This window comes from Zootoca vivipara, chromosome 6 (assembly GCF_963506605.1).
Source record: "Zootoca vivipara chromosome 6, rZooViv1.1, whole genome shotgun sequence".
NCBI lineage: Eukaryota > Metazoa > Chordata > Lepidosauria > Squamata > Lacertidae > Zootoca > Zootoca vivipara.
This window is the reverse complement of record NC_083281.1, coordinates 96114237-96139908: the sequence shown is the minus strand read 5'-3', so window position 1 is coordinate 96139908 and position 25672 is coordinate 96114237. Positions and strand designations below refer to the sequence as shown.

At 42.4% G+C, this 25672-nt stretch overlaps 2 protein-coding genes across 6 annotated transcripts in view; one reads left to right on the top strand and one right to left on the bottom strand.

Moving 5' to 3' along the window:
* On the top strand, window positions 1-21111 carry VDAC3 (voltage dependent anion channel 3). Its single transcript, XM_035117152.2, has 9 exons — window positions 1-3492; window positions 4374-4445; window positions 5599-5648; window positions 10006-10158; window positions 10937-10989; window positions 11244-11471; window positions 12340-12490; window positions 13574-13631; window positions 14028-21111. Exons 1-9 carry the CDS (start codon window positions 3462-3464, stop codon window positions 14117-14119), a joined length of 888 nt encoding a protein of 295 aa, XP_034973043.1. The 5' UTR covers window positions 1-3461; the 3' UTR covers window positions 14120-21111.
* Window positions 16830-25672, bottom strand: part of IKBKB (inhibitor of nuclear factor kappa B kinase subunit beta) — a 36775-nt gene continuing 27932 nt past the window's right edge. For 2 of the 5 annotated variants that reach the window (XM_035117147.2, XM_035117149.2), the window contains exons 16-21: window positions 22318-22367; window positions 21486-21585; window positions 21164-21311; window positions 20220-20347; window positions 17412-17502; window positions 16830-17074 (exon numbers count right to left, since the gene is read on the bottom strand). In XM_035117147.2, the coding sequence (XP_034973038.1) occupies window positions 17003-17074; window positions 17412-17502; window positions 20220-20347; window positions 21164-21311; window positions 21486-21585; window positions 22318-22367 (589 nt within the window). In that variant the 3' untranslated portion in view covers window positions 16830-17002. Of the gene's footprint in view, window positions 17503-20219; window positions 20348-21163; window positions 21312-21485; window positions 21586-22317; window positions 22368-25672 lie in introns of all 5 variants that reach the window. The other 3 variants (XM_035117146.2, XM_035117148.2, XM_035117151.2) reach the window with 2 other exon arrangements.

The following is a 25672-nucleotide window of genomic DNA, read 5'->3' as shown; positions in this document are numbered from 1 at the left end:
AGAAATTGAGGCAGTGGATCCGAAAGGGGGAGGCTGGCAAGCGGGGCGGGAAGGTTCAAGGGCAATCAAGGAAACATCTAAACATTTCAGTGTAGTATGGTATCAAAGTATTTTTTGAAAAATTACTTGCGGAATATGAATAGTTTCAGTATGAGAGCAAGAGTGTCAAGTGATACCGAGGGCACTTCTAGTCGTGCTTTCCAATGTATTTCTCATCAATAAAAACATTGGTGTGGTGCCAGCAAATTTTTATTCTTGCAAGTGTGTTCCAGAGAAAAAACTTTGAGAGTGTTGGCTTGGGGAAGTCGCAGGTTCAAATCAAATCTCTGCTCACTGGATGGCTTTGGAGATCCCCCCCCCCCAAATCTCTCTGCACAGCCTGCTTAACAGGGTTGTTGTCAGGTTAAAGTGTGCAGGCTTGTCTGCCATCTCAAGCTCTTTAGAGGTAGTGTCAGAAACTCAGATATATACCTTAAGCTAGGCACTGAATGGCTCATTAAACCAAGGCAAGACGGCTCTAAAGTCTTTATTTTTCAAATGATGGACTGATCATGATTGATTATCAGTTAAACATCTGGCTAACAGATGACAACCTTGAGCTAGGTCAGGCTTCCCCAACCTCAGCCCCCCAGATGTTTTGAGACTACAATTCCCATCATCCCTGACTTGCTAGCTAAGGATCATGGGAGTTGTAAGCCAAAAACATCTGGAGGGCCGAGGTTGAGGAAGCCTGAGCTAGGTGAAGAACTTTGAGAACTTAAAGAAGAAAAGTTACTTTATCCAGGGACAGTCCACATATATATTGACCTATTCTAGGGTTGCCATATGTCCAGAATTTCCTGGACTACTGTAGTTGGAAGCACTGTCCTGGCAGAAATTGGCAAAATGTCTGGGAAAATCCGCATGTATGGCAAGCCACGTCAGCAGTGTTGTTTTTGCTGATTTCCCAAAAAAATAGCTCAAAAGTGGCATTTTGTGTGCGCGTGGATTCCCACTTTTTGAAATACGGCAGCTGTAGCCTATTCCAACCTGTTTTTCATAATGGTAACAGACCATTTGTAACATAAGAATATTATTCACAACTGTGAACTGTGGGTTGGGGTAAGTGAAGACATTCACTATAACATTGTTCACTGCTCCTCCTCAGGCTGCACAGAAAAAGCATATTGGTTCCTTGAAATTCATTCTGATTGTGCAGATAAAATGTAACTGATAGAATTCTTCAAGATGTGGCATTAGTGTGTGAAAACAGTTAAGACCCAAAGATTCCCAGGTATGCATTTCCAGATGGTGGTAATGTCAGGTGCCATCCTGGCAGTGCCCAGGCAGCTTCATTTGGTCACAAGTGGCCAATAGTCTGAGTCTGGTGCCTGGCTAATTTTGAACACTGTTTAGAGAGCAGGTAGTGATGATGGGGTGAAAAAGATTAATAATTCTACATGCAGTTTATTGACAGGTGAACTATGGTGGAAATGTGTGAAATTGCTTTGTGTGGGATTGGGTTGTTTATCAGTCTAGTTCGGGGTTAGCCAATATAGTGGCATCCAGATGTTGCTGGACTGAAAGTCCCATCAGCCCCAGCCAGCAAGGGGTGATGGGAGCCTGATCTAGCTCATCATGGTCTCCTCTGACTGGTAGCTGACTGGTAGCAGGAGTATTATCTAAAATATTCCTAAAGTGCAATACTACAATATACATGGACGGCACACAGTAGGTCGGTATCTTTCATTGGGCTGGCTTGGTGGTAAAGCATTACCGGTATATTAGGCTGAAATGATGGATGCACAGTACAGAATTTCACCAGAAAAGGAAGGGTTGGGAAAAAGAAAACTGGTGGTTAGTAGCTTTGTCTTTCTTGGGAGTATAAATGTATTCAGGCATTTTCTTTTTCCTGCCTTGCATTCAGTTGACAAGGGTTTTTTATAGGCACCAATTAGTATAGATCATAATTTCTGAAATTGAGGACTGGGGACCACCATTAGGCACTAGCCCACTTCCAGATCAGTGTTGGCACTGCAGCCCACCCCCTCTCACAGGGGACAGATGCAAGCAGCAGCTCCAAAAGCCACGATAAACGGGGAATAGAGAAGGTAGCTGGTATAGGAGGAAGTGAATGTACAAGGAGCAGGGAGGAGGGATGGAAGGAATTGCCTGTACTTGGGGGTGGGAATAGGGCACAAATTATATGTGAAGGTAAAAGGGAGAAGAAATCGAAGGGGGATAAAAAAATACTTTGAGAGGCATATAGGAAGCAAGCAGACAAGCATATAAAATAAAAAGCCATCTTTACTTGGAGAGTCCAGATTAACACATTCTGCCTAAAATGGGGAGGCTGAGTTGAAATACCTCCAGAATCAATGCTAATTTGACTTGAGGAAAGCTTGGAACAATGATTTATTATTGAAAGAATTAGATACAGAGAATGGTAAGACTTAGGTTGGATTCCTTGCTTTTTAGTGAATCTGCTCTATAGAAAGAATTGACTCACCTGAGTGAATTGAAGAGCTGGATTAGGAATTGAATGGCTGAATTCAGAATGCACTACTGCCAGTAATTACAAGAGCTGGCTGCATACAGATACTCCCTTTCATCCCAAGCAGGAGGCTTGGAGCCTCTATAGCTGGCAGGCGTTTGATGATGATAATCATTCTTGAGTTTATACCTGGGATAGCTCAGCTGGTAGAGCATGAGACTTATGCCCATAGCCGTGGGTTTGAGCCCCATGTTAGGCGAAAGATTCCTGCATTGCAGGGGGTTGGACTAGATGACCCTTGTGATCCCTTCCAACCTTACAATTCTGTGATTATGTGAGGTCCTTATTACAAAAAAACCTTAAAAAAGAATTCTCAATATTCAAGAAAATTAACCTCCTTAAACAATGTAACTCTTTATTCCCTCTGCCTACGCCATGGTTTAAGGTTGTTCCTGAATTCTTATAGGTGTCATATTCCCTTTTCCAAGGGAAAGGTTGTTTTGATGTATACTAAGGTAAGGGTCCCTTCAAGTAGACCTGTCTTATATGAATGTTATGTATAACTTATGTGTACATTTGAGAAGCCAGTTGTAAACAGTTTCCCAGTGCACATGCCAACATATACTATCTCCCTGTCCCTATCCCCCACACATTGCACATTCATGCTTTTCACACCTCTAGACTTTTATGAAGCGGCTCCTTCCCTTCAGGGATTAAACCTAGTAGGGTAGTGATATGGATTAATGTGTATTTTTTAAAGTTTGCCTGTCATGCTGTCGTTGAAGGTTTGGTATATACAGTGCATTACAGTGAGTAAAAAAGTAGTGGTTGCAGGTATTATAAGTGATAGCTTTGATCTCTAATGATGCATGCATTTCCCCCCCATATTTGACAGGTGTATATCAAAGAGCTAGAGGAGAGTCCTGTAGGTTCACGTTGAGAAGTAAATGATTTAAGAGCTAAATTGTGAAATAAGAAGTCTGCAACCATGTTCGGCTGTGGTCCTGCTAGACCCCCAGGTATCTATATGTATATGAAAGTTCAGATATTAAAGATAATTTTTTAGAACCTTAATACTAAGATGATGCGTTTAAAAGCAAGAGTTATGTTATCCAGCAGCACAAAGCTGGCTTGCTGATATCCCCCGCTGCTATCTTCCTGAAGGTGACATTAGAGAGGAATGTGCCAAGAATAGATTTTTTCTTCAGCAAAGTTCAGAAGAACTCCTGCTATGCTTTAGGGGGAAAATGGAAATAGAAGCTTGAGAGTAGCAAGATAGTATAAGGTATGTAGTATAAGCTATGTTTCTCTGTACAGCCCAATAGGTGAGCACCTCATAGGGTAGAGTCAACAGCCAATTTAGTTTCTACTACTAAATTTATTTCCTTAAGACAAGGTTTTCCAGTATGTGGAGTTGGGAATAATGCAACAAAACTACTTCCCCAAGTAATAAAGCAGCAAGTATCTTTAGTAGAGTTTGGCTTTGCTGTAAAAAGACTTGTCACTTTCCACAGGCCTGGCAATTTTCTGTGGCTGGTGGTGGGTGGGTGGGAGCCAATATGAATTTTGGATCAAAGGCTTTTAAGGTTGATGAGGAAGTTGTTGATACAAAGGAGCCATTCTGTTACTTTTGGAACCATACACAAGAGAAAGAAGTTGTTGGCTTAACAGACTGTGCCATGGAATAAATATGTTGTTGAACTCAAACTATTAAATCTTTCTATCAAATTTTGGATTAGTTCTTTGCCCCTGAAAAATTTCCTGATAGTCGGAAAGGAAGATTTATGAATAGACTCATGGTTCTTCATCATATGAGACGTGTAAGGTGGTGGCAAGAAATTGCTGAGAATGGTGTTCATACATGAAATATGTACCCTTTCTTTCTTTTTGCTTCCTCCAGACCCCATGGCTATCCCACCATCCTACTGTGACCTGGGGAAATCTGCCAGGGATGTATTCAACAAAGGATATGGTAAGCAGGACAATGGCCACAAATGCTAGCATTATGCATATATTTTCTAAATATTTTGGAAATCTGTTGCTAAAGGTCTTCAGATGTGTTAAGAATGGCATGTTTTTGTTCATAGCTTTGAAGTGTTCATGCTCCTTCACCTAGTTTCTCTATCCTTCTTCACTCTATCAATCTGTCATCCATCCTTAAGAGTTTTTATTGGATTGATGGCCTTGCTTTCATCCCTTGATGTTTTAGTTAATGCTTTATTTAAATGCTATATTTTATTTAAAGTGTATATTCATTTTCTCCAGAAATGCAACACAACTAGCTAAAAACTAGCACTAGCAGGAATGAAAGCCCATCTCTTAAATTCTCAGATGAATCAATTGGTTTTGAGCTGGTGCCTGCAGTTCTATAGCCCCTGCAACACTTGCATTTCAGTCTTCTGCTTTCTGACTCTCCTCATCTGACTTTGTTCATAATCTCGCAAGATGGACGAGAGCCTGTTCCAGAGGTTTCCATTCTATGGTGATTGCAGATTTCACAAACTGGCATGGAACTTCCTATTGGCTCTCTTTAGGCTTATTAAAGCGGGCTCTGCGCCACATATTGGCTTGCATATTCAGCTCTGGGATTGTCTCTGCAGCAACGATGCACTTTAGTGGCATTTTGAGAATATGAAGTGTGGCATAACATAGATGAGCCCCATATCAGTTACCCTGAGTTTAAAGGGGTTTGTTGGTTGTCTTTGAGCTGTTCTTTGGAGGTACTGTGCTTAAAATCCACCCAAAATGTCCAAATCTTAGCAAAATTCCAAAAAGTGAACATGTACTCACATCCTGTTTGTGGCCTTTCCTTAGGCATCTGTTTGGCTGCTGTGGTAGTTGAGTGCTAGATCTGATCCAACAGGACCCTTCTAATGAGATGAGAAGTCATTTGTTCCCTGAATCAGAGTTGTTCAGTCAACCAGATGTTGCCAATGCCTGCTAAAATCTGTGGGTCTTTGTCCAGTGATTCCTAGAATTACCATTAGAGCTAAGCTGGCCTTTTTATTGGTGCTCATCACAAGCACCTTTTAAAGGCAGATGCACCCAGTTTGTTACTTCTTGGGCTTTGTTTCTCATTCATTTATTGTGGTGTGAGTAAGAAACTAATGTTTTGGCAATTTCAGGGTTTGGAATGGTCAAGTTAGAGTTGAAGACCAAGTCTTCCAGCGGAGTGGTAAGTAATGAGTACTTTGAATTATTGTTGCAATGGGAGAGTTTGTGGAGCACTAATATTACCTTTACAGCACTGGCAGAGTCAATGTACACACCTAACATTCTGCTTCTCCTGTATGTTTGGAGTGTCCTGAAGTTTATACTTAGGACAGTATTAGCTTTAGTGTTTTGAGGCTTGACTCCTGTGTGCTTGACATCTCATTGAACAGCTGTTAGTAAACTGTGAAGAAAGGATTTGGGCTGGTGACAAATGACCTGTCCACTTGTCTGCCATGTTCCGAATAGCTGTAGTGGTAGAGGTGATCATTTGAAGGAGTTTAGAGCTAGAACTAGGGCTTAAACCATCTGACTCTGCAAGTGGAAGTGGCAGTATGGATACTTTGATTGATTCACCTTTACTGACGTATTAAAGATGCTAACTTCTAACATGACTTCTTCCTTTTCCATGCAACACTGGTTTTTGGATGTTTATTCAGCTGGTAAGAGAACCATGTATTTGCTTTCTTGTTATATATATATCTCTTTCAGGTTTGTGTACTTGGACCATGACCTACTGCCATTCCTAATCCATTCTAATGGCTAAGTAAATGTGGTTAACCAGACACTAAATGTTGCATTGTGTACAGCTCCATAAGTCAGTAGCATTTGCACTTGAACTGTCAAAAGAATTGGAGACAGCAGTGTGATCACAGGCATGCTAAGTTTTAAAGGCCTCAAATTTAGAAGTTAGTATTTTTGAGTAGTATCACTTTGTGACTAAATCTCTGAAGCAGTTGGTGAGGAACTGGTGGCTCATAGAGAGCTCCCTATCCAGTCAGTAGCATCCCTGCTCACCTTGCAGCAGGACTTAAGCTTTAAAAAAAACCTCTTGGAATCCTAACGTGTGTGTGTGTGTGTGTGTGTGTGTGTGTGTTGCTGGGTGTATGTGTGTGGTCTGTAGCTCCCAGAGAGGGTGACCCATGTGGAATGTGGTTCTTGGGCTGAAAGAGGTTCACCCCTTTTCTCTAAAGAGGGGTGCTCAAGGTTTGGCAGCCATTGGCCCCTCCAAATGTCACATGTGGAGATGAGAGAAGTGGCCTTCACATTCTTGAAACATCTATGACTTTTTCCAGGGCTGAGCTTGTGTGTGAAAAGAGGGTGGTCCTGGAAGTTGCAGCAGTTTGTATATTTATAATGACAGGACTTATTATGCATATCCATATTGCTTACTGTGGAACCTCAGGCATGAAATTCAGCTACTTGAGAATGTCTGGGGAGTAACTTTTTTAGCTGCTGACTTTCACACTTTCTGAGAAGCCTGAAGATATGTGAGCAGCATCTTCTGATGGCTCTTAAGTGCAGGGATCTCGTGAAGACTTTTTAGTGTGGTGTGTGGCACTTCATCGCCCTGCTTGGAGCTCTATTCCATCCCAAGGCTGTCATGTGTTGGTTGTCATGTGCCACCCCTTTGACCATTAGTATTTTAGTTCTGCTCAATTGTTTCAAAAAAATTATTTCTGCAAACTGCACAGTACAGGTAACTCGTATCTTATGCAGGGGTTACATTCCTGGCCATCATGTGTTTCAACGAAATCATGTAAAGCTAGAAGGCCTCTATGCTGCTGTGGCCTTCCTTTTTGATCTGTCTGACGTCATGAAGACTTACCAGTATAACTTCACCTGTATGCGCTGAGCTGAAATGTCACATCAAAAGCAGAATTTGGGGGTTGGCTCAGATTAAGTGGAGTTTGGCACTCCAGACATATGGGGTCTAAGCAACCATCACATATGACAGTTGTAAGATGAAAAGTAACATATGTTGTGTGCACTCTTGCTTTCCCCACTCAGATCTTGTTGCAGCTGCCAGGAAAATCCTGGTCTGATCATATGACTGCAAGATTCTTTCTTTTCTCCCCACTCAGCAAACAAAGAAAGTTAAATGAACTGTTTCTCCTCCACTGGCACCAGCTCAACCTTATTAAAGAGGATCTATGAATTATTTTTAACTGGCCGCTACAAACACACACATACAAAGTTACCCAAGATCCTTTTTAAGCCAGGGAAATCCGTGTTTGAAGCTGAATCAGGTTTCTGAACTAAAATTGCCTTCCTCTTTTCTTTTTTCCAATTGTTTCTCTTCCTCATTACCATGTAAGCTGTTGCCAGGCACTTGTATGTGTGTGAAATTGTACAGTATCTAAGGCAACATTAGCATCTAGCACCAAAAGCTAATCACTGTACAAAAATAACCTAAAACGATAGGCTGTGCCCACATGCTCATAACTTTAGATTAGACAGTTGGCTATTTATAACCCTGATCATCAGCTACTTGCCTGATTTCCTGTGGCACATAAAAATAGGCTCTAGGTGGCCACAAAAGCTTATAGGTGTCTGTGTGTGCCTCTTAGGCTCTAAATAGCCAACAAAGGCATACTGTAGGCAAGCAGGCCGGAATGGTTTTTTGTTGAATAGTAACATTTTTTTGCCTGACATGCAAGGCTCATTTAAAAAATAAGTGGTTTGTAAATGCTTTTAAATAAGTAAATAAACAGTAATGACCTAGACCAGAGGTTCTCAAATGGTGGTCTGCAAGCTCCATTAAGATGGCCGGTGGAGCAGTTGCAGTACTTGATCTTGCACTTTATTTTTTCTTTCTGAGACTACAGTGGAACCTCGGTTTTCAAGTGTCTTGGAAGCCGAACAATTCGGAACCCAAATGCTGAAAACCCAGAAGTGTATGCTTCCATTTTCAAACGTGCCTCGGAAGTCGAATGGCTTCCGAGGCGTGTTTCTCCATTTTCTCAATGGAATTTGGTGACTGCCTATTGTGCCTCGGTTGTCGAACATTTCAGAAGTCGAATGGTCTTCCGGAACAGATTACGTTTGACAACTGAGGTACCACTGTATTAACACACATCGACTATTGTATTTTAATATTTTGTTGGAAGTCGCCCAGAGTGGCTGGGGAAACCCAGCCAGATGGGCGGGGTATAAATAAATAAATTATTATTATTATTATTATTATTATTATTATTATTATTATTATTATACTACATGCTAACAAGCCTCTGTCTTAAGGGCTATGATCTTAATAACCTGGCACTAGTGCAGTCTACTAGTTAAGTGTTTGCTAGTTAAAGGACCCCCTTCCACAGCCCAGGCTATGGCTTGTCATTTTCAAAATTCAGCATTGGTTTCAGTGACCACAGTTGATGGCAGAAGGCTTATTTATTCAAACACAGGTCTGCTCTAATGGCACTTTGATATCAAAGGGGCATGTGGGGTGGGCGTAGGGGTGGGAAGGAGGTGCGGAGGTGCAGACCTTTTTGTTGCTCTCTTTTGTTGCCTTTTCTCCAACCTGCATTTTCCTGTGGTGCTGCAGACCAGCTGAAGGGTAGGAGAAGCATCTGGGGACATCAAGGGAGCATTTCAGGGGCAGGGGAGAGTCAAAACCTTCCACCTACATGCCCCCCCTTGGCACTGTAAACTGCTTTAAGTGTGATTGAGGCAGAGAAGTTTGCCACCATTGCGTGTAGTTTGGCCTTACTGTCACAAAATGAATCTGAAATGTTTCTGGTAGTACTTCTCCAGCTCTTGAGAGCCAGTGTGGTGTAGTTGTTAAGAGCGCTAGACTCGTAATCTGGGGAACTGGGTTCGCGTCTCCGCTCCTCCACATGCAGCTGCTGGGTGACCTTGGGCTAGTCACACTTTTGAAGTCTCTCAACCCCACTCACCTCACAGAGTGTTGTGGGGGAGGAAGGGAATGGAGATTGTGAGCCGCTTTGAGACTCCTTCGGGTAGTGGTAAAGCGGGATATCAAATACAAACTCCTCCTCCTCCTCCTCCTCCTCTTCTTCTCCTTCTCCTCCTTCTCCTCCTCCTCTTCTAGATAGGGGTTCATGAGTCTTTCAACACTATTGAAGAAAAGAAGTATTAGCCTCATGTAACATAACTTCTATGTTACACACTTGATTAAAAATCTGCCGTGTATTAAGATTTCCAATGTGTAATTCTTCTATGCACACAAACTGATTACTTAAAATAATATTTGGAAGTAGGGCAGGATATTGATCAGGAAAGATTGAAACTGTATTATCAGAGAGCCCTTCAGTGAACATTCTGGTGGCTGTGTCTAGCACGCAATATATTGTAACATTTTGTACCTTATGAAGCGTTGTTAAATTGTTGGTTCCAGACATCAGGAAGGAGAAGTTAGATGTGGTAGGACCATGAAATCCAGTAAAGATGTGAATAAATGTTGCAGGGTGATTATAAAGCATATTGTGTAGGCAGAACTGAAGCTTGCATGATTTGCTGGATTTGCATATTCATTGTAAAACATGATTGCATTGTAATTCAAATTACAATTATGTTTACAGGAATTTATCACCACTGGTTCCTCCAACACAGACACAGGCAAAGCCTCAGGCAGCCTAGAGACCAAATATAAGTTCAAGGACTATGGACTTACGTTCACTCAGAAATGGAACACTGACAACACCTTGGGGACAGAACTGTCCATGGAGAATAAGGTAAGAGGCAGTGGAATCATGACTTCAGCATAGCAGGTAAACTAGAAGAAATTAAGTGGAGGCTTATGGGGGAAGAATGAGTTATGTAAAATCCAGATTGAAATAGATTTTTCTATATTGTGGGGAGTTTTTAAGTGGGGGTGAGGGATTCTGAAGTTAGTGGTTGGTGGTAATGTAATGTACAGGTAGATTATATCTGGAGATATCTACAGACTATATCTACAGATAGGCACCATTGCTGAAAAGGTATTCTCACCATTTATCAGCCACCTTACCTCTGAAGGTAGGGGAAATTGATGTTCTGAATATACCTTGAACGTAAAATGGTGAGGCTGCTTTATAATCTTTCAAAGATTAATGCCTAGACGTGCTTTTGTGAGTTCTTGAGTTTCAATCCAAGAAATATAATTAGTATGTCAATGAATTCACATATGCAGAAACAACAAGTACTTGGGCTGCTAGTTAAGTATTTGAGGCAAAAAGTGTGTGAGATAATTTCAGTTATATGTAATTTGGGAAGCTTCCATTTTATCACAGGTGGCACTAAATAATTAGGTAATGTAGAATGGCCTGGTTTTCAAAGACTGTAACATTTGAAAACTTTGATTCTGTAGGATTTCCATCATACATTTTGTTTCATTTTTCTGTGCTGCAGTCTACCATAATTTACAAAAAACAAGAAATGCTAAGTAGAAGCAGTTAAAGTAGGAAGAAAATACCACTTATTGAGTTATTATTTTTTAAAGACAAGTACTGTTTTTTTCTTTTTTCACTTCAGCTGGCTGAGGGACTGAAGCTGACCCTTGAAACCATGTTTGTACCAAACACAGGGTAAGTATTCATCCCTCCAGAGGGCGGCTACTTTTAGCTGGGTGCTTTCCTCATAGGTGATGGCACCACTTGCAGACTGTTGTACTGGAGCTGCTAGCTCACAGAGGAGGTGCTTTCCTATTCTTTTGCTTAAGGCTGTCTTTAAATGAATGAATGAATTTTCTGCTAAATGTATGTGTTTGTAAGAAATGCCTACGGGTACTACAGGTTATAGATGGGATTAAACTTGATTCCCTGTTCTTACCCCTTCCCAGGAAGAAGAGTGGAAAGTTGAAGACATCCTATAAACGGGAGTATCTAAACCTAGGTTGTAATGTTGACATTGACCTCGCTGGACCAACCATCCATGGTTGGGCTGTTCTGGGCTATGAAGGTTGGCTTGCTGGGTATCAGATGGCTTTCGACACAGCCAAGTCCAAACTTTCACAGAATAACTTTGCATTGGGATATAAGGCAGCAGACTTCCAGCTGCACACAAATGTGTAAGTGGTCAAGGGGCCAGAATGTACAGAAACCAGAAAACATAATAAAATATAATCAATAAAATACGCAATATGAGATTTCTGCTAAGACAGATGATATGCATACCTGAAAGGGATTAAATTTGAGGTTGTATTGAAGGTGACCTTTGCCTTCAGTGTTGAAGGTCGCAAACCAAGTCTTGGCTGACCACCTATGGTTCTTTCCCTGAAAGAGCACAATTCTTAGTCTCTGTAGATTTCTAGGGCATTTGCCAGGATCCAGGAACTCGTTAAAGAGGAAATTTGACTGCACAGTTGAATTACTTTTGGTTCTGTCACATTATGCCAGCACTGGGGCAGTTAATTTGCATGGAGCAGGGTATATTCCATCATGAAGGCACATGCTGAAGCTAAGGAGATCTGAATGGGAAATGACTCCTTCCAATCTCCATTCACTTGTTCTTGCATTCATAGTGGTTTAGAAAGAAACATTTTAGCTTATATTTGGTCTTTCTGCTTTATATCAGAAAGTGCTTCCCTCTCAATCCAGCTGGGGAAAAAATATCATTTATATGCTTGTCATTATTTCAGATCTCTCCCTATTCCAGCTGATAATTGGTGCATCTTCATATATTAACCTAAGTCTAACTAGCTACAGAACCTCTAGTCTAGTAGGAAAAATGTCAGGACAAGAAGGGAATATATATGGATTTAACCAGCCGCTCTGAGCCCTAAAAGCAGGGTGGGGTGGGGACAGATAGACAGAAAATCAATATTAGCTAGAATAAGGCTGGGGTAGAGGTAAAGAGAATAAAGGCAAATATTTACAATTGTTGAAAAACTTCTATAAAGGCAAAATGGAATCTTCATTTGATTTCTTAAAAAATAGGAATGATGGCACTGAATTTGGTGGCTCAATCTATCAGAAGGTTAATAACAACATTGAAACATCTGTCAGTCTTGCTTGGACCGCTGGCAGTAATAACACTCGGTTTGGTATTGCCACCAAGTACCAGTTGGATGATAAAGCTTCTGTCTCGGTAAGAATTTTGCCATCTTCCCAGTATGTTATACATGTGTGCTGATAATTTCAAGTTAATTGTATAGCACAGTCTCATTTTCCTTGCCTCTTGGCTTTGTGCCTCAGATGTCTTTGGAGCAGTCTTAACAATAGCAAAAGTTTTTTGTTAACCTTATTCCTGTGATTTTAGTATGAACCCTATGTGGAACAATTTCAGTGATATGAGTTGTCAAGTGAGTTTCAGTATGGACTAGTATCTTATAAAAACAAATTCACTTGTTTGTTATATGCTAGCTGTGAACTGTTTGTGTAGAATCAACTTAGGGAGTAGGAAGACTTTCACTGTTTGTGAGATTTTTGGTGTATTTGGCAGTGGTATCAATCCTACGTATTGAGATCTCATTTGGTAGGTAAGTCTTCGTCCAACTTCAGGTGGAGTGAGTCCTCTTACTGAATTTCCTACATGTAGAATATGTCATCTGGGAGAAGGGTCTGAACGTAGCCTTTCTGCATGCAGGGTACTGTTTTATATGGAGCAGCATTCCACGTATAGGTTGAGGGCTTAGGTTTATCATCTCAGTAAGAATGAAGCCTTTTGTGTTTTTATGGATTTTTTGTACCTGAGCACCCTGAGTTTTGTTTAACATCCAGTCTTCCTTCCTTCTGGGTAATGTTGACTATATTACATGTGATCATTTCCTCTTCGTGACACACAGGAGAATGGATTTTGACTACATTGATGCTTAGGGGCAATAACGTTAATGTTTCTATTACTGTAGGCACCATTCCTTTACCCAGGACTGGTGAAGGAGGGACTATGTTCAGAAAGCAGTTGCCAACGTATAACTACCAGCGTCTTCCATCTCTTTGCTGATAGATCTAAACAAAATAAAAAAATTCCTTCCAGTAGCATCTTAGAGACTAAGTTTGTCATTGGTATGAGCTTTCGTGTGCATGCACACTTCTTCAGCTACCAACATGGCTACCTACCTGTAACTGATAGATCTAGTTCTAGAAGATTGCTGACTCTTCATAAACACTTTCTCAGGAAAGCAAGTAAAAACTGGTAATGCTGTTGAATGTTCCTTTTTTTTCTTTCTAGGCCAAAGTCAATAACGCCAGCCTCATTGGACTTGGCTACACTCAGACCTTACGACCTGGTATGTAAACTGTTGAATGTATTGAATGCATAGCTTAAATTTTGATTGCATCTTGGCTGTAGGACAAAATGAGTTAGAAAATTCCAGTGATACTTCCAGGGCATCATGGGGTAGGGGTTCCAAACCCTGTAAAGAACAGTATGCGCCACCCTATTTTTGGATTATGCCTTTAGTAAATCCTGCCACAAAGGGAAGCTAATGTAGTCTAGCCTGTGTGTGTCTAGAGAGAACAATTTGCCTGAGAAACCTCGGTGCATGGGAGTCTTACCATAGAATTACCTTGAGATCTGGTTCTCTCAGCTGCAAGTCTTCTCTTCTGACTTTCCCCCCTGTGTGCTCCCTTACTGGTTGATAGTCTGCTGTATTCTCTTAATAATGGCACTGTGTTTCTCCCAGGTGTGAAGTTGACTCTCTCTGCTCTGATTGATGGCAAGAATTTCAGTACTGGTGGCCATAAAATTGGGCTGGGATTTGAGCTGGAAGCTTAATGTAGGTTTTAATGAAGTATTAGATCTTTATTTGGAAGATGAAGGAGAAAACAAACCCCACATGTTCTGGCCTTAAACTCTTCCGTGAAACTTCAAAAAGTGTGAACTTGATATTCTTCCAAAGAATTGTTGTAACCCCCAACATTGAAGTCTGGAGAGTGCAAACCTACCATGAAGGGAAATACTTGAAGGCATGCATGGAAGTTGTAATGGTTGTGCTACATTTCAGTTCAGTTCCTCAGTTTCTTTAAAATGTGTTCCTCAGAAGACAGCATAGCATCTGGTGAAAGGAAATAATCTCCCATCCTTCTGTGTTCCTACATCACATCCTGCATGTCCTGCACCTCACGACCTTTTGTATAACTGGTCTCTGTGCTGTAGTGAAAGCTTTGGTTTTGCATCAAAGTGGAAATAAATCAAAATCACATTTGGAAGTTACTCCTTGTATGGTTACTGTCTCTTTTAGCACACTGGTAAAAAGCCAAAGATTAAGCTACAATAGGGAGACGAGAAAGGAGAGAGGGTTGTATTACATTTTGCTCTCATATCTAATTGGAGGCTGGCTGTATGTAAAAAACATTGATCTGCTAGACAAGTGCAACACCTGGCAATTAGAGAGGGACATTTGTGTTACTCTGAATGTTCATTCTCTTCAGTAGATGGAAGGGAACCAGGCAACTGTCACTCTCCTCACTTGCACTGTAGGCTGGCCTATGCTAAAGCATTGGACTAAGTCCCGCCTGGTAGAAATAGCCCCCCTCCCCCAGTTTCATCATGTAATTCAGCTGAGGTGCTTAGAGGTGGGGGATCCAAGCAAGGGATGTTGGATAGCAGCACTGACCATCCTAGGTGGTGGGCTAGTCTTTCTGCCATTTTCTTTTTTAACGAGACTGGGGGTGCCTTTGGGGAGGCGAGTACTCAACTGATTATGTTTACCAAAGTCAAGTATGCCATCAGTTCTCTTTGGTGCCTATGTGCTTTAGACAAAAGGATAGGGACATGGGGTCATATCCAGTGCTGCTGTTTCCCAAGTGCAGCAGACCTGCTTGCACAACAAAACTCGCCCCTTCCCGTACTCTCAAAATCCATTCCAGAAGATTGGAGCAGGTTTTGAGGGTGTGTGGAGAGAGGAAGGGGCAGTCCTGTTCCATTAGTGGAACTCTGCGTGTGTAGCATTGGACACAATCTAGATACTCCTGAGGAATATGAAGCAAAGTTTTGACCTTCAGGGTGCAGGAAAGATTAGTTTAGTCAGCACTGACATACAACAAGGGCTGAAATTTGTCTGGCCAATGTTATGACAACTAAGAACAAGTATTCCCAGGGCAGCAACTTGAGAGGAAATTTACTTGATTGGTTCAGTGTTTGCCTGGTCTGAAGTTCTTTTCAAGATCTTGATTGAGTTCTTGTGCAGCAATATGGAATGCAAAACTCCAACAGCGCTTCAGATGAGGCATTGAAATCCCTTCCCCCGAAAACCTAGCTAGGGCTTTCTAGCATCAATAAGTATTGGGGTAGAGTGCTTCACCCACTGCAGCATGGCTGAAGCAAAACCTGCATTGCCTGAGAGATGAATGTTTTGGGAGAACATTCATAGCTTTGGACAGAGACTTGGTCAGGTTGATCATAGTAGTTTTGCAACCCAAGTCCTTCAAGGCCAGTGAAGCAGCACCACCAGAATTAGTTCTGCTTTCTTGTAACTGGATTTGACACAGTATTCTAGATGGGAGTGTTGAGAGTGGAAGTGTGTATAAGATACTTTAAGCCCAGTTCAGTCAGAGTGCATCTCTAACACTTGTCACATCTCTACAATCTTGTGAGAATCTGCTGAGCTATTTAATTTAGGAATATTTTGGAATTATAGCTTGGGCAATGAATGCCAAGGTCTAAAGAGCCAGTGCTCCAGATCTTAACTTTAGTCCATCCTTGAGTTGCGAACCCCTTCAGATGCTTCAGTCAGAAGGATACTTTGGCTATGGAAAAATGAGGGCCTAACACATCTGCCTTGTTAAGTGCAGGAAAGAACATAATTTTGTCCTTGGAAAGGCCATCTTGTTATTATCTTTCTCATTATGATCAGCGTGACCCCATCCAAACACTGTGATCCTACCAGCTTTGTTCTTCAAGGCAATGCATTTCACAGGAGACGGTAGATACAGCCAACATGGTGCTCCCCAGATGCTGCTGAACAACATCCCTCAATCCAACCTCTGGCAAAGCTGTGGATTTTAAGTCCAGCAGCTGCTAGCAGGCACCACACTGGTTACTCCTAAGTTACATGGTCCTTAGGCTTTTAAGCCAGTATGTTTGTAGCTGCATGTCAAACCACATAACCTGCCTTAGCTGCTTGGACTTTATTGCCTAAGCTAGACCTGGCATTGCCTCTGCTTGCACTGGGTACTGTACAACTTGCAAGGTTTGGGGTCCTTTGAAGGTAGCATCACTGGAACAAAGGTGGTTACCCCTACCTGGTGACCATTAAGTTGAAAGCTAATTGCAGAGACCAACTTACGATACAAGTGGAAGAGGTAAGCCTCCCTGAATTGCTATCCTTATCTGTAATAGTAGATACTGACCCATATCCTGCATGAATGCTATTTCTAAAACTGGCACTTCTAAGTTTGCTTCCAAGTCAGAGGTTTAATAGTGGGAAGTGGTTAGAGTAGGCAATTTATGCTTTAGGGAGGTCTGGAGAGAATTTACACTCAAACATAGTACAGAAACAGTATATTTTATATATACATATGATTAAGGGTAAAAAAAATGAATACAATCAGTCAGTGGGCAATAGGCATAGATTTCTCAACAAAGATAGCAGCCTTGTTCATAGCAGGCTACCAAGTTTTAAAATGTTAGCTTTTAAGTGGTTTAATAGTGCCCTTTTCACATCTGGGTTTGTTCTAGGCCTTTTCCTCTTTCTTCCTCTTGAAGTTTCAACCAACTCCAGTCCAGAGCCTAAAACAAAACAAGTGCTTATTGAGACACCTCACTCATAAAAACTGTGGCTTCCTGTCCAATTCCCTCCAAAGTATTTTTCACCTCAGGTTAAATCCTCTCTTGTGTGACTATAAGCTAGTCTAAATAAGAGTGCTTTCTCACTGGCTAGAAACAAGTTATTGGTGCTATCATATGGGGAAGGCCACCTACCTGTCAACCATCTAACATCAGGTGTCGGAGAGAGGGGCAATGCCACCCACTGTCAAACTGACCTGCAGGGACTGTACTGGTAAAGCATCAGTCTCTCCCCTCCCCTCGCCCCAGTCACTTGACAACAGAAAACGTGAGATGTTACCATAAAGCTATGCTCTTGATCCTTCATTGTGTGGTGCATCACATTCTCTAGCTGACTGCAGAGACTTCGAGATTCCACCAGCAATTCCTCACTAAGAAACAAATCAGAGTATCACAATAAAAGGAACTGGCATAAAGGAGGTCCATTTTTTCATCAATGCATACTTTCGCCAGGATTAGCAGAGCTGCTTCATGCCTTCATTAGGCTAGTGGGAACCTATTTTTGTTGTTTTGTATTTAAAAAGTGAATCACAAACTGCTTTAACTGCCCTCAGTTTGCTGTGTCACTAAAGGGGTGCTCTTCAAATGAAGTGTAAAGCATGCTTCTTTTGGCTGAATCTGAGAACAGATAATAAAAAGGGTAACTAGTGATACAGTGCATGCTTTAAAAATAATTCATTCCTTGCTTGAAAAAAAAGCATGTACATTGCAATGCTGAACAGAGGAATGAATCTGTTTGTCTTTGAGAACGTGTATCGGAAGCCAGTAGAGTATTTCCTTGTGAAGTCAGCCAGCTCCAACCAAGCATACTACTAGTCACACACCTTTCTTCTGTCATGAGTATCCATCACTGGTGTCAAGGTGACCTGTGACGAGTATTGCCTACAGGTTACAGCACATATGTAACATACAAAAATGCAACACAGGAACTTTAGACACATTTGTAAGATGACATAGTCTATGCATGTGCTTCTGAATCTCCATGCATCTTTCACAGCAGGCCTCTTGAATCATAAGGGCAAGGCTCCTCTCTTGAAAACTGGCACTGGTTTTAAGAGTCAATATTAAGGTGTTCTAGGCAGATATTCACTGCATACTCTAGTACAGGCATCCCCAAACTTCGGCCCTCCAGATGTTTTGGACTACAATTCCCATCTTCCCCAAACACTGGTCCTGTTAGCTAGGGATCATGGGAGTTGTAGGCCAAAACATTTGGAGGGCCGCAGTTTGGGGGTGCCTGCTCTAGCATGTACTAATTCAAGTGAAGCAGTGAGAGATGTGTATGTCTGCTGGTTCTTTAAAAGCATGGACACAAATCGACTGAAGCTGCTATGATGGCATTTGGGAGTGCTGGATAGCCTGCTGTTCCTTTCAAGCACTGGGAATCTCTGCCAATGGCTCAGCTGGACAGCTTTTCTTCTTCACCAAGTTGGTTGATGTATTCCGAGACCTTTTCCACTTCTGGCTTTGCTCAACTCTGTTCCTTTATATTGGAACTACATATAAACTCTTCCTCACACCTTTTTGAAGAGAACTAAAGCATAGTAACTGAAGTAGGGATTGTATGCCAAACTGAATGAAGTGCTTTTTGGGGTGGTCGTAAGAAACTTGATATTGGATTCTGTGATGTCACAGTTCAATGGTAAAGCATGTTTTGCATGCAGAGAGTTCCAGATTCAATTACCGGGATCCCAGGTTTAAAAGAGTTGCAGGTGACAGGAGTTGCCTCTCCCTGAGATATTGTAACACTGCTGCTAGTCAGAGTAGACAATGCTGGACTAGACAGACCAGTTGTCTGACCCTATATGGCACCTTCATGTATTAAAAGGCAAAAGTACAAATAATGTAATATTAAATTATACACATTAGTACTGAATTGTGAAAGGAGAAACTGCTGTTGTGAAGTTCTTCCTCCAGTGTCTCATGACCCTGCATTCTGTGGTGTGAGACCATGTCCAGACTGTTTGGGTTCTGCCTACATCTAAACAAGCACTGTTAGAAAGCAAAATAAAAGCAGATGCCTAATGGCAAAGATTGGCAGAATTACACATTTCCTTTTCCTGCAGGGTAACCACCACCATACCAAGATATTAAAAGTGTTCAACATGTATCTACCTAGGTAAAGGTAAAGGGACCCCTGACCATTAGGTCCAGTCATGACCGACTCTGGGGTTGCACGCTCATCTCGCATTATTGGCCGAGGGAGCCGGCGTATAGCTTCCAGGTCATGTGGCCAGCATGACAAAGCCGCTTCTGGCAAACCAGAGCAGCACATGGAAACGCCGTTTACCTTCCCGCTGTAGCGGTTCCTATTTATCTACTTGCATTTTTGACGTGCTTTCGAACTGCTAGGTTGGCAGGAGCTGGGACCGAGCAACGGGAGCTCACCCCGTCACAGGGATTCGAACCGCTGACCTTCTGATCAGCAAGCCCTAGGCTCAGTGGTTTAACCACAGCGCCACCTGGGTTATCTACCTAACCCAGGAACAAATTAAGGAGGAGCTTCCATAAGCCCAATTTGTGGTTGTAGTACCCTGTTTCTCCGAAAATAAGACGTAGCCATAAAATAAGCCGCAGGAGTATTTTTAAGCATTCAAGGAATATAAGCCATACCCCGAAAATAAGACATAGTGAGAGGTGCAGCAGCAATGCCGGTCATGGCAGGAGGAGGAAAGAATAAGACATCCCCTGAAAATATGCCATAGTGTGTGTTTTTTGAGGAAAAATAAATATAAGACAGTGTCTTATTTTCGGAGAAACACGGGTATGTATCTTTTACTTTTCTGGTTTCTCAAACAGCAAGGGAAAGTATTACCCAGTTCAACTAACTGCAGACAAAAAAGGGTAATGCAGAACAAGTACCTTCAATCTTTTCAGACCGAGTACTGGTAAACACTTTTAATCCAAACATGCAGTTGGGAACCAATTCTTACTCTTCTACCATATATTTGCATGGTGCTGCTGCCCTTGTTATGACCCCGCCCCCCCGGATCAGGCCATGACACACTAGTGCTCCCAAACCACCTACTGAAGACCAGAGCAGAGGTAACCAATAACTATGAGAGCAAACCATTGCCTTAAATATTACCTTTTAATCCCAGGATCCTGTAGATTACTGTGCAGGGCTGGAACCTGCAATGAGAGTTGACCGGGATTACTAAGGCGTGATGCGCTTATGCTGTCTGGGCTCCCACTGACAGGCCCACGCACCTTGCTCTGCAGGAGAGGAAGAACACAGATTCAACAATTCAAAGTGTTGGTGCTGACCTTTAAAGCCCTAAATGGCCTCGGTCCAGTATACCTGAAGGAGCATCTCCACCCCCATTGTTCAGCCCGGACACTGAGATCCAGCGCCGAGGGCCTTCTGGCAGTTCCCTCGCTGCAAGAAGCCAAGTTACAGGGAACCAGGCAGAGGGCCTTCTCGGTAGTGGCACCTGTCCTGTGGAACGCCCTCTCACCAGATGTCAAAGAGAAAAACAACTACCAGACTTTTAGAAGACACCTGTCTTTTAATGTTTAACAGACTATTGTATTTCAATATTTTGTTGGAAGCCGCCCAGAGTGGCTGGGGAAACCCAGCCAGATGGGCGGGGTATAAATAATAAATTATTATTATTATTTATTATTTATTATTATTATTATTAAGCTTTCTACATACAAAATGAAGAAATACACTATTTTCATTTAAAGGCATTGCTGCCAGTGATTTTCAAACAGCTGTCAGGATCCCTGAAGAATATCAGTAATACAAAGTTCACAATGCAGGGTGTAGCAACAGGAAAGGACGGGGCATGCTCTAGGTTATACACTAAGTTAATGTGAGGCCCAACAAGTCTGGCAAGTGGCCTAGAGCCCTCCTCAGAATTTGTGCAGCCCACTGGTTTCTTAGCAGACAAGAAGATGGGGAAAGGGTTCTCCGAAGATTTTGAGAATTGGGAGGGAGCTGTGGGCACAGTTAATGCTACTTGATCTTCGCCAGATGGAGAAAAATCTGATGTTCCTAACCAGAAAAATATCTTCCACTTTACTCACACAGGCAATTTTCAACAGGTTCCACAGCTCTTTCTGCCGTTTATCCTGAAGCACAACAACCATTTTCTCATCCTCATTCATCAGGCTCATCACCTCATCCACTTTAGGAAATAACTCCAGTGCCTTTTGCTTGCAGACAACTGTTTTACTGTAAAGAATGAGATAGCCTTCTAGTCATGTGTCATCAGCTGTACTAGCACAAGGGTGGGGGGGAGAGAACTCAGAGAGGTGTGGGACAATGGCAGAGTTCCACTAAACAGTATTCAACTTTATCCCCAGTAACCAGGACAACCTCACTACAGTGGGTCTTTGGGAGTCCTACCTGAGCTGAGCATAAAGGAGGCCGACTTTCTTTTCAAAGGTCTGGATTGCTTGCAGAAGTAGCCTCACGACTTCTTGACTGTCTCCACCAGTCCTTTGGTCTAGACAAAAAGTATGCAGAATCAAGTGGTATGTTAGGCAGAGGATGGTGGGGGCAGGGGCAAGAGAGCTCCTAAAAGACACAAGGAAGGAAACAGCCCCCATTGCTGTGACTGTTGGGATGCTAGAGGTTGGGCAACAGGCAAAGGAATTAAAACCCTTCAACAGCTTCAGCAAGATTGGATCTATTCTAGTATAAATGAATACTCCTCTCTGGATTTGGCATCACTGCCACTAATGCAGATTAAAATCACTGCTACATATTTGGTGGCATTCTTCAACATTGCTCAGTAAAACTTGGAGCCAATTGATAGCAGCTAGTTCAGCAGAGTGAGATGTGAATGGAATACCAAATGCTATTGAAGTGGTTGCCAGAACGCAAGTCACTGCTCTTTAGAATTCATCCCTCATCATGTCCACAAAAAAGTGGGGCAAAAGCATGCTAAGAGGTAACAATCTTCGCATTACTAGTAACACACTATTCTGTGTAATGTTTTGTACTACAGAAGTCTCAAAGGAGACGGGTGGGGGATGTTGATGCTAAAAGAACTGATTTTAAGCATGCATCTATCTCCACAGCACTGTCAAGGAGCACAAGGTAGGGGAAATGGCGAGATGAGAAAGCAGTGCTAGCACATGGTCTTGCAGCAATTCCTCTCCTGTGCTCAGCTGTAGTCAGTTTCCTTTGGAACAGATCATGCTGCAGTATCCTATGCTACAAAGGCTTTTTTTACCTCTTGGCTTTTCTCTCAGTCTCTGGTACAAGTCCTTTGCTTGTCCCTCTCTATAAAAGAAACAGGAAAGACAATTTTTCTCCAGCACTTGTGAGTGTAAGAAGCAAGCCCACCCCACCCAACTCCAACTCCAGACCAACTGAGTGCTCAGCATGGTTCAAGACCTCCTGCATGGCTTTGGGCAAAAATCGCTCTCTTAGCCTGTTACCCTTCTGTAAGAAGTGAGAATCCTAGGGACTTACATACATTACAATTGGTAAAGCAATTTTAAGTAGCAATGAGCATATCCCCTGTACAGCTTGCCTTTCTCTCCCGTAAATCCCATTTGGCTACAGTTCAATGCTCCACTTGTTTAAATTATTTACAAAATAAAATTACTATAAAAAATCATTTAACAACAACTTAAAAGAACAAACAGAATACTAACAACATAACTACACCAGCCTTTCTTTTGACATGATTTTCCTCAGTGCCTCTCCTGCCCCCCCTTTTCTAGTACTCTGTATTGACAATGGCACTCTTCAGTATGGAGATGGAGAGGGGGGGGGGACAAGGAGCAACTCAAATTCTGTGCCATATGATCTCGCAGCCTCTCAGTGGAGTAAATACAGACCTGCTGTTCATTTGCCAGTTTAGCTTTAATCCCAAGGATTAACAAGACCCAGAAGATTCTTAATCTAAAATGCAAATTTCCTTAGCCAGCACAAGGTTCAGCTATACATTTCTTAGAATAAAGTGGAAAACCTATCCCTTAACACTGCCACTCCAAGTGACCAGAGGGTTCTCTATGACTGCTCCCCCTGCACACACACAACTAGAAAGACGAGGCAAGAAGAAAAGTTATGGCCAGTCTTCTTCATGATACGCTGTTGCTGGTTTTTTGGTGCATGGAGGTTTTACCCATCTGAAGCCTGAAATGGTAGAGTTCAGGTGAGACTCTGCTGAATGTCTACAATGGCCTAGAAATTAAATTAGCCTCCCCCAGCCTGTGGCCTTCCAGATTTGGATGCCTTGCACCAGACTTTTTAACCTGGCTATGTTGTGTGTTGGGGTGGATAACCTTTGGGCCACATGACAGCAGTTGGCGTGGACACCACCCGCATTTGCAGGGCACACAACCCTCCCCCCCCCATCTGCTGATCCCTGTGGATCAGATGAGGAGGCAAAAGTGATTGCCCCTCCCAGCTCATCAAATGGCTGCTCTGATGGCAGGGAAAGGGGCAATTTGCCTCCCATATTCATCAGGCTACTGGGCAGAACAGAGAGGTTTAAGCTGTGCCACCCACTCCAGCACGGTGTCTACCTTAATTTTTTTCTTTTCTGCCATCACTGACAAAATTGGTGGAGTCTTGAGGGGCAGGATAAACATTTGCTTGTGGGGCTGAATCAAACCTGGCTGGGTTGGCTATAAGTGCAACCTAGAGAAAGGTAAGCACCAAAAAACCTAAAATTAGATTTTTTATTTATAGGTATATTTAAGTGTTGTGCCACTGGATTCATGCCTTAGGTGTGCCTAACATTCGAGGTCTCCGATACTGTCCTTTAAATATTGTTTGTTGTTTAGTCGTTTAGTCTTGTCCGACTCTTTGTGACCCCATGGACCATAGCACGCCAGGCACTCCTGTCTTGCACTGCCTCCCGCAGTTTGGTCAAACTCATGTCCGTAGCTTCGAGAACACTGTCCAACCATCTCATCCTCTGTCGTCCCCTTCTCCTTGTGCCCTCAATCTTTCCCAACATCAGGGTCTTTTCCAGGGAGTCTTTTCTTCTCATGAGGTGGCCAAAGTATTGGAGCCTCAGCTTCACGATCTGTCCTTCCAGGGAGCACTCAGGGCTGATTTCCTGAAGAATGGATAGGTTTGATCTTCTTGCAGTCCATGGGACTCTCAAGAGTCTCCTCCAGCACCATAATTCAAAAGTGTCAATTCTTCGACGATCAGCCTTCTTTATGGTCCAGCTCTCACTTCCATACATCAGTACTGGGAAAACCATAGCTTTAACTATACGGAACTTTGTAGGCAAGGTGATGTCTCTGCTTTTTAAGATGCTGTCTAGGTTTGTCATTGCTTTTCTCCCAAGAAGCAGGCGTCTTTTAATTTCGTGACTGCTGTCACCATCTGCAGTGATCAACGAGCCCAAGAAAGTAAAATCCCTCACTAACTCCATTTCTTCCCCTTCTATTTGCCAGGAGGTGATGGGACCAGTGGCCATGATCTTGGTTTTTTTGATGTTGAGCTTCAGACCATATTTTGCGCTCTCCTCTTTCACTCTCATTAAAAGGTTCTTTAATTCCTCCTCACTTTCTGCCATCAAGGTTGTGTCATCTGCATACCTGAGGTTGTTGATATTTCTTCCGGCAATCTTAATTCCAGCTTGGGATTCATCCAGTCCAGCCTTTCGCATGATGAATTCTGCATATAAGTTAAATAAGCAGGGAGACAATATACAACCTTGTCGTACTCCTTTTCCAATTTTGAACCAATCAGTTGTTCCATATCCAGTTCTAACTGTAGCTTCTTGTCCCACGTAGAGATTTCTAAGGAGACAGATGAGGTGATCAGGCACTCCCATTTCTTTAAGAACTTGCCATAGTTTGCTGTGGTCGACACAGTCAAAGGCTTTTGCATAGTCAATGAAGCAGAAGTAGACATTTTTCTGGAACTCTCTAGCTTTCTCCATAATCCAGCGCATGTTTGCTATTTGGTCTCTGGTTCCTCTGCCCCTTCGAAATCCAGCTTGCACTTCTGGGAGTTCTCGGTCTACATACTGCCTGAGCCTGCCTTGTAGAATTTTAAGCATAACCTTGCTAGCGTGTGAAATGAGCACAATTGTGCGGTAGTTGGAGCATTCTTTGGCACTGCCCTTCTTTGGAATTGGGATGTAGACTGATCTTCTCCAATCCTCTGGCCATTGCTGAGTTTTCCAAACTTGCTGGCATATTGGGTGTAGCACCTTGACAGCATCATCTTTTAAAATTTTAAATAGTTCAGCTGGAATATCATCACTTCCACTGGCCTTGTTATTAGCAGTGCTTTCTAAGGCCCATTTGACTTCACTCTCCAAGATGTCTGGCTCAAGGTCAGCAACCACACTACCTGGGGTGTACGAGACCTCCATATCTTTCTGGTATAATTCCTCTGTGTATTCTTGCCACCTCTTCTTGATGTCTTCTGCTTCTGTTAGGTCCTTACCACTTTTGTCCTTTATTATGGTAATCTTTGTACGAAATGTTCCTAAATGTTCCTTTCATATCTCCAATTTTCTTGAACAGATCTCTGGTTTTCCCCATTCTGTTGTTTTCCTCTATTTCTTTGCATTGCTTGTTTAAAAAGGCCCTCTTGTCTCTCCTTGCTGT

Excerpts from the sequence above, each read along its gene's own strand:
- VDAC3 (XM_035117152.2), top strand. The coding sequence starts at position 3,462 with ATGTTCGGCTGTGGTCCTGCTAGACCCCCAG. Across the intron at positions 10,159-10,936 it reads AACTGTCCATGGAGAATAAG|CTGGCTGAGGGACTGAAGCT; the intron begins GTAAGAGGCAGT and ends TTTTCACTTCAG. Across the intron at positions 11,472-12,339 it reads TTCCAGCTGCACACAAATGT|GAATGATGGCACTGAATTTG; the intron begins GTAAGTGGTCAA and ends CTTAAAAAATAG.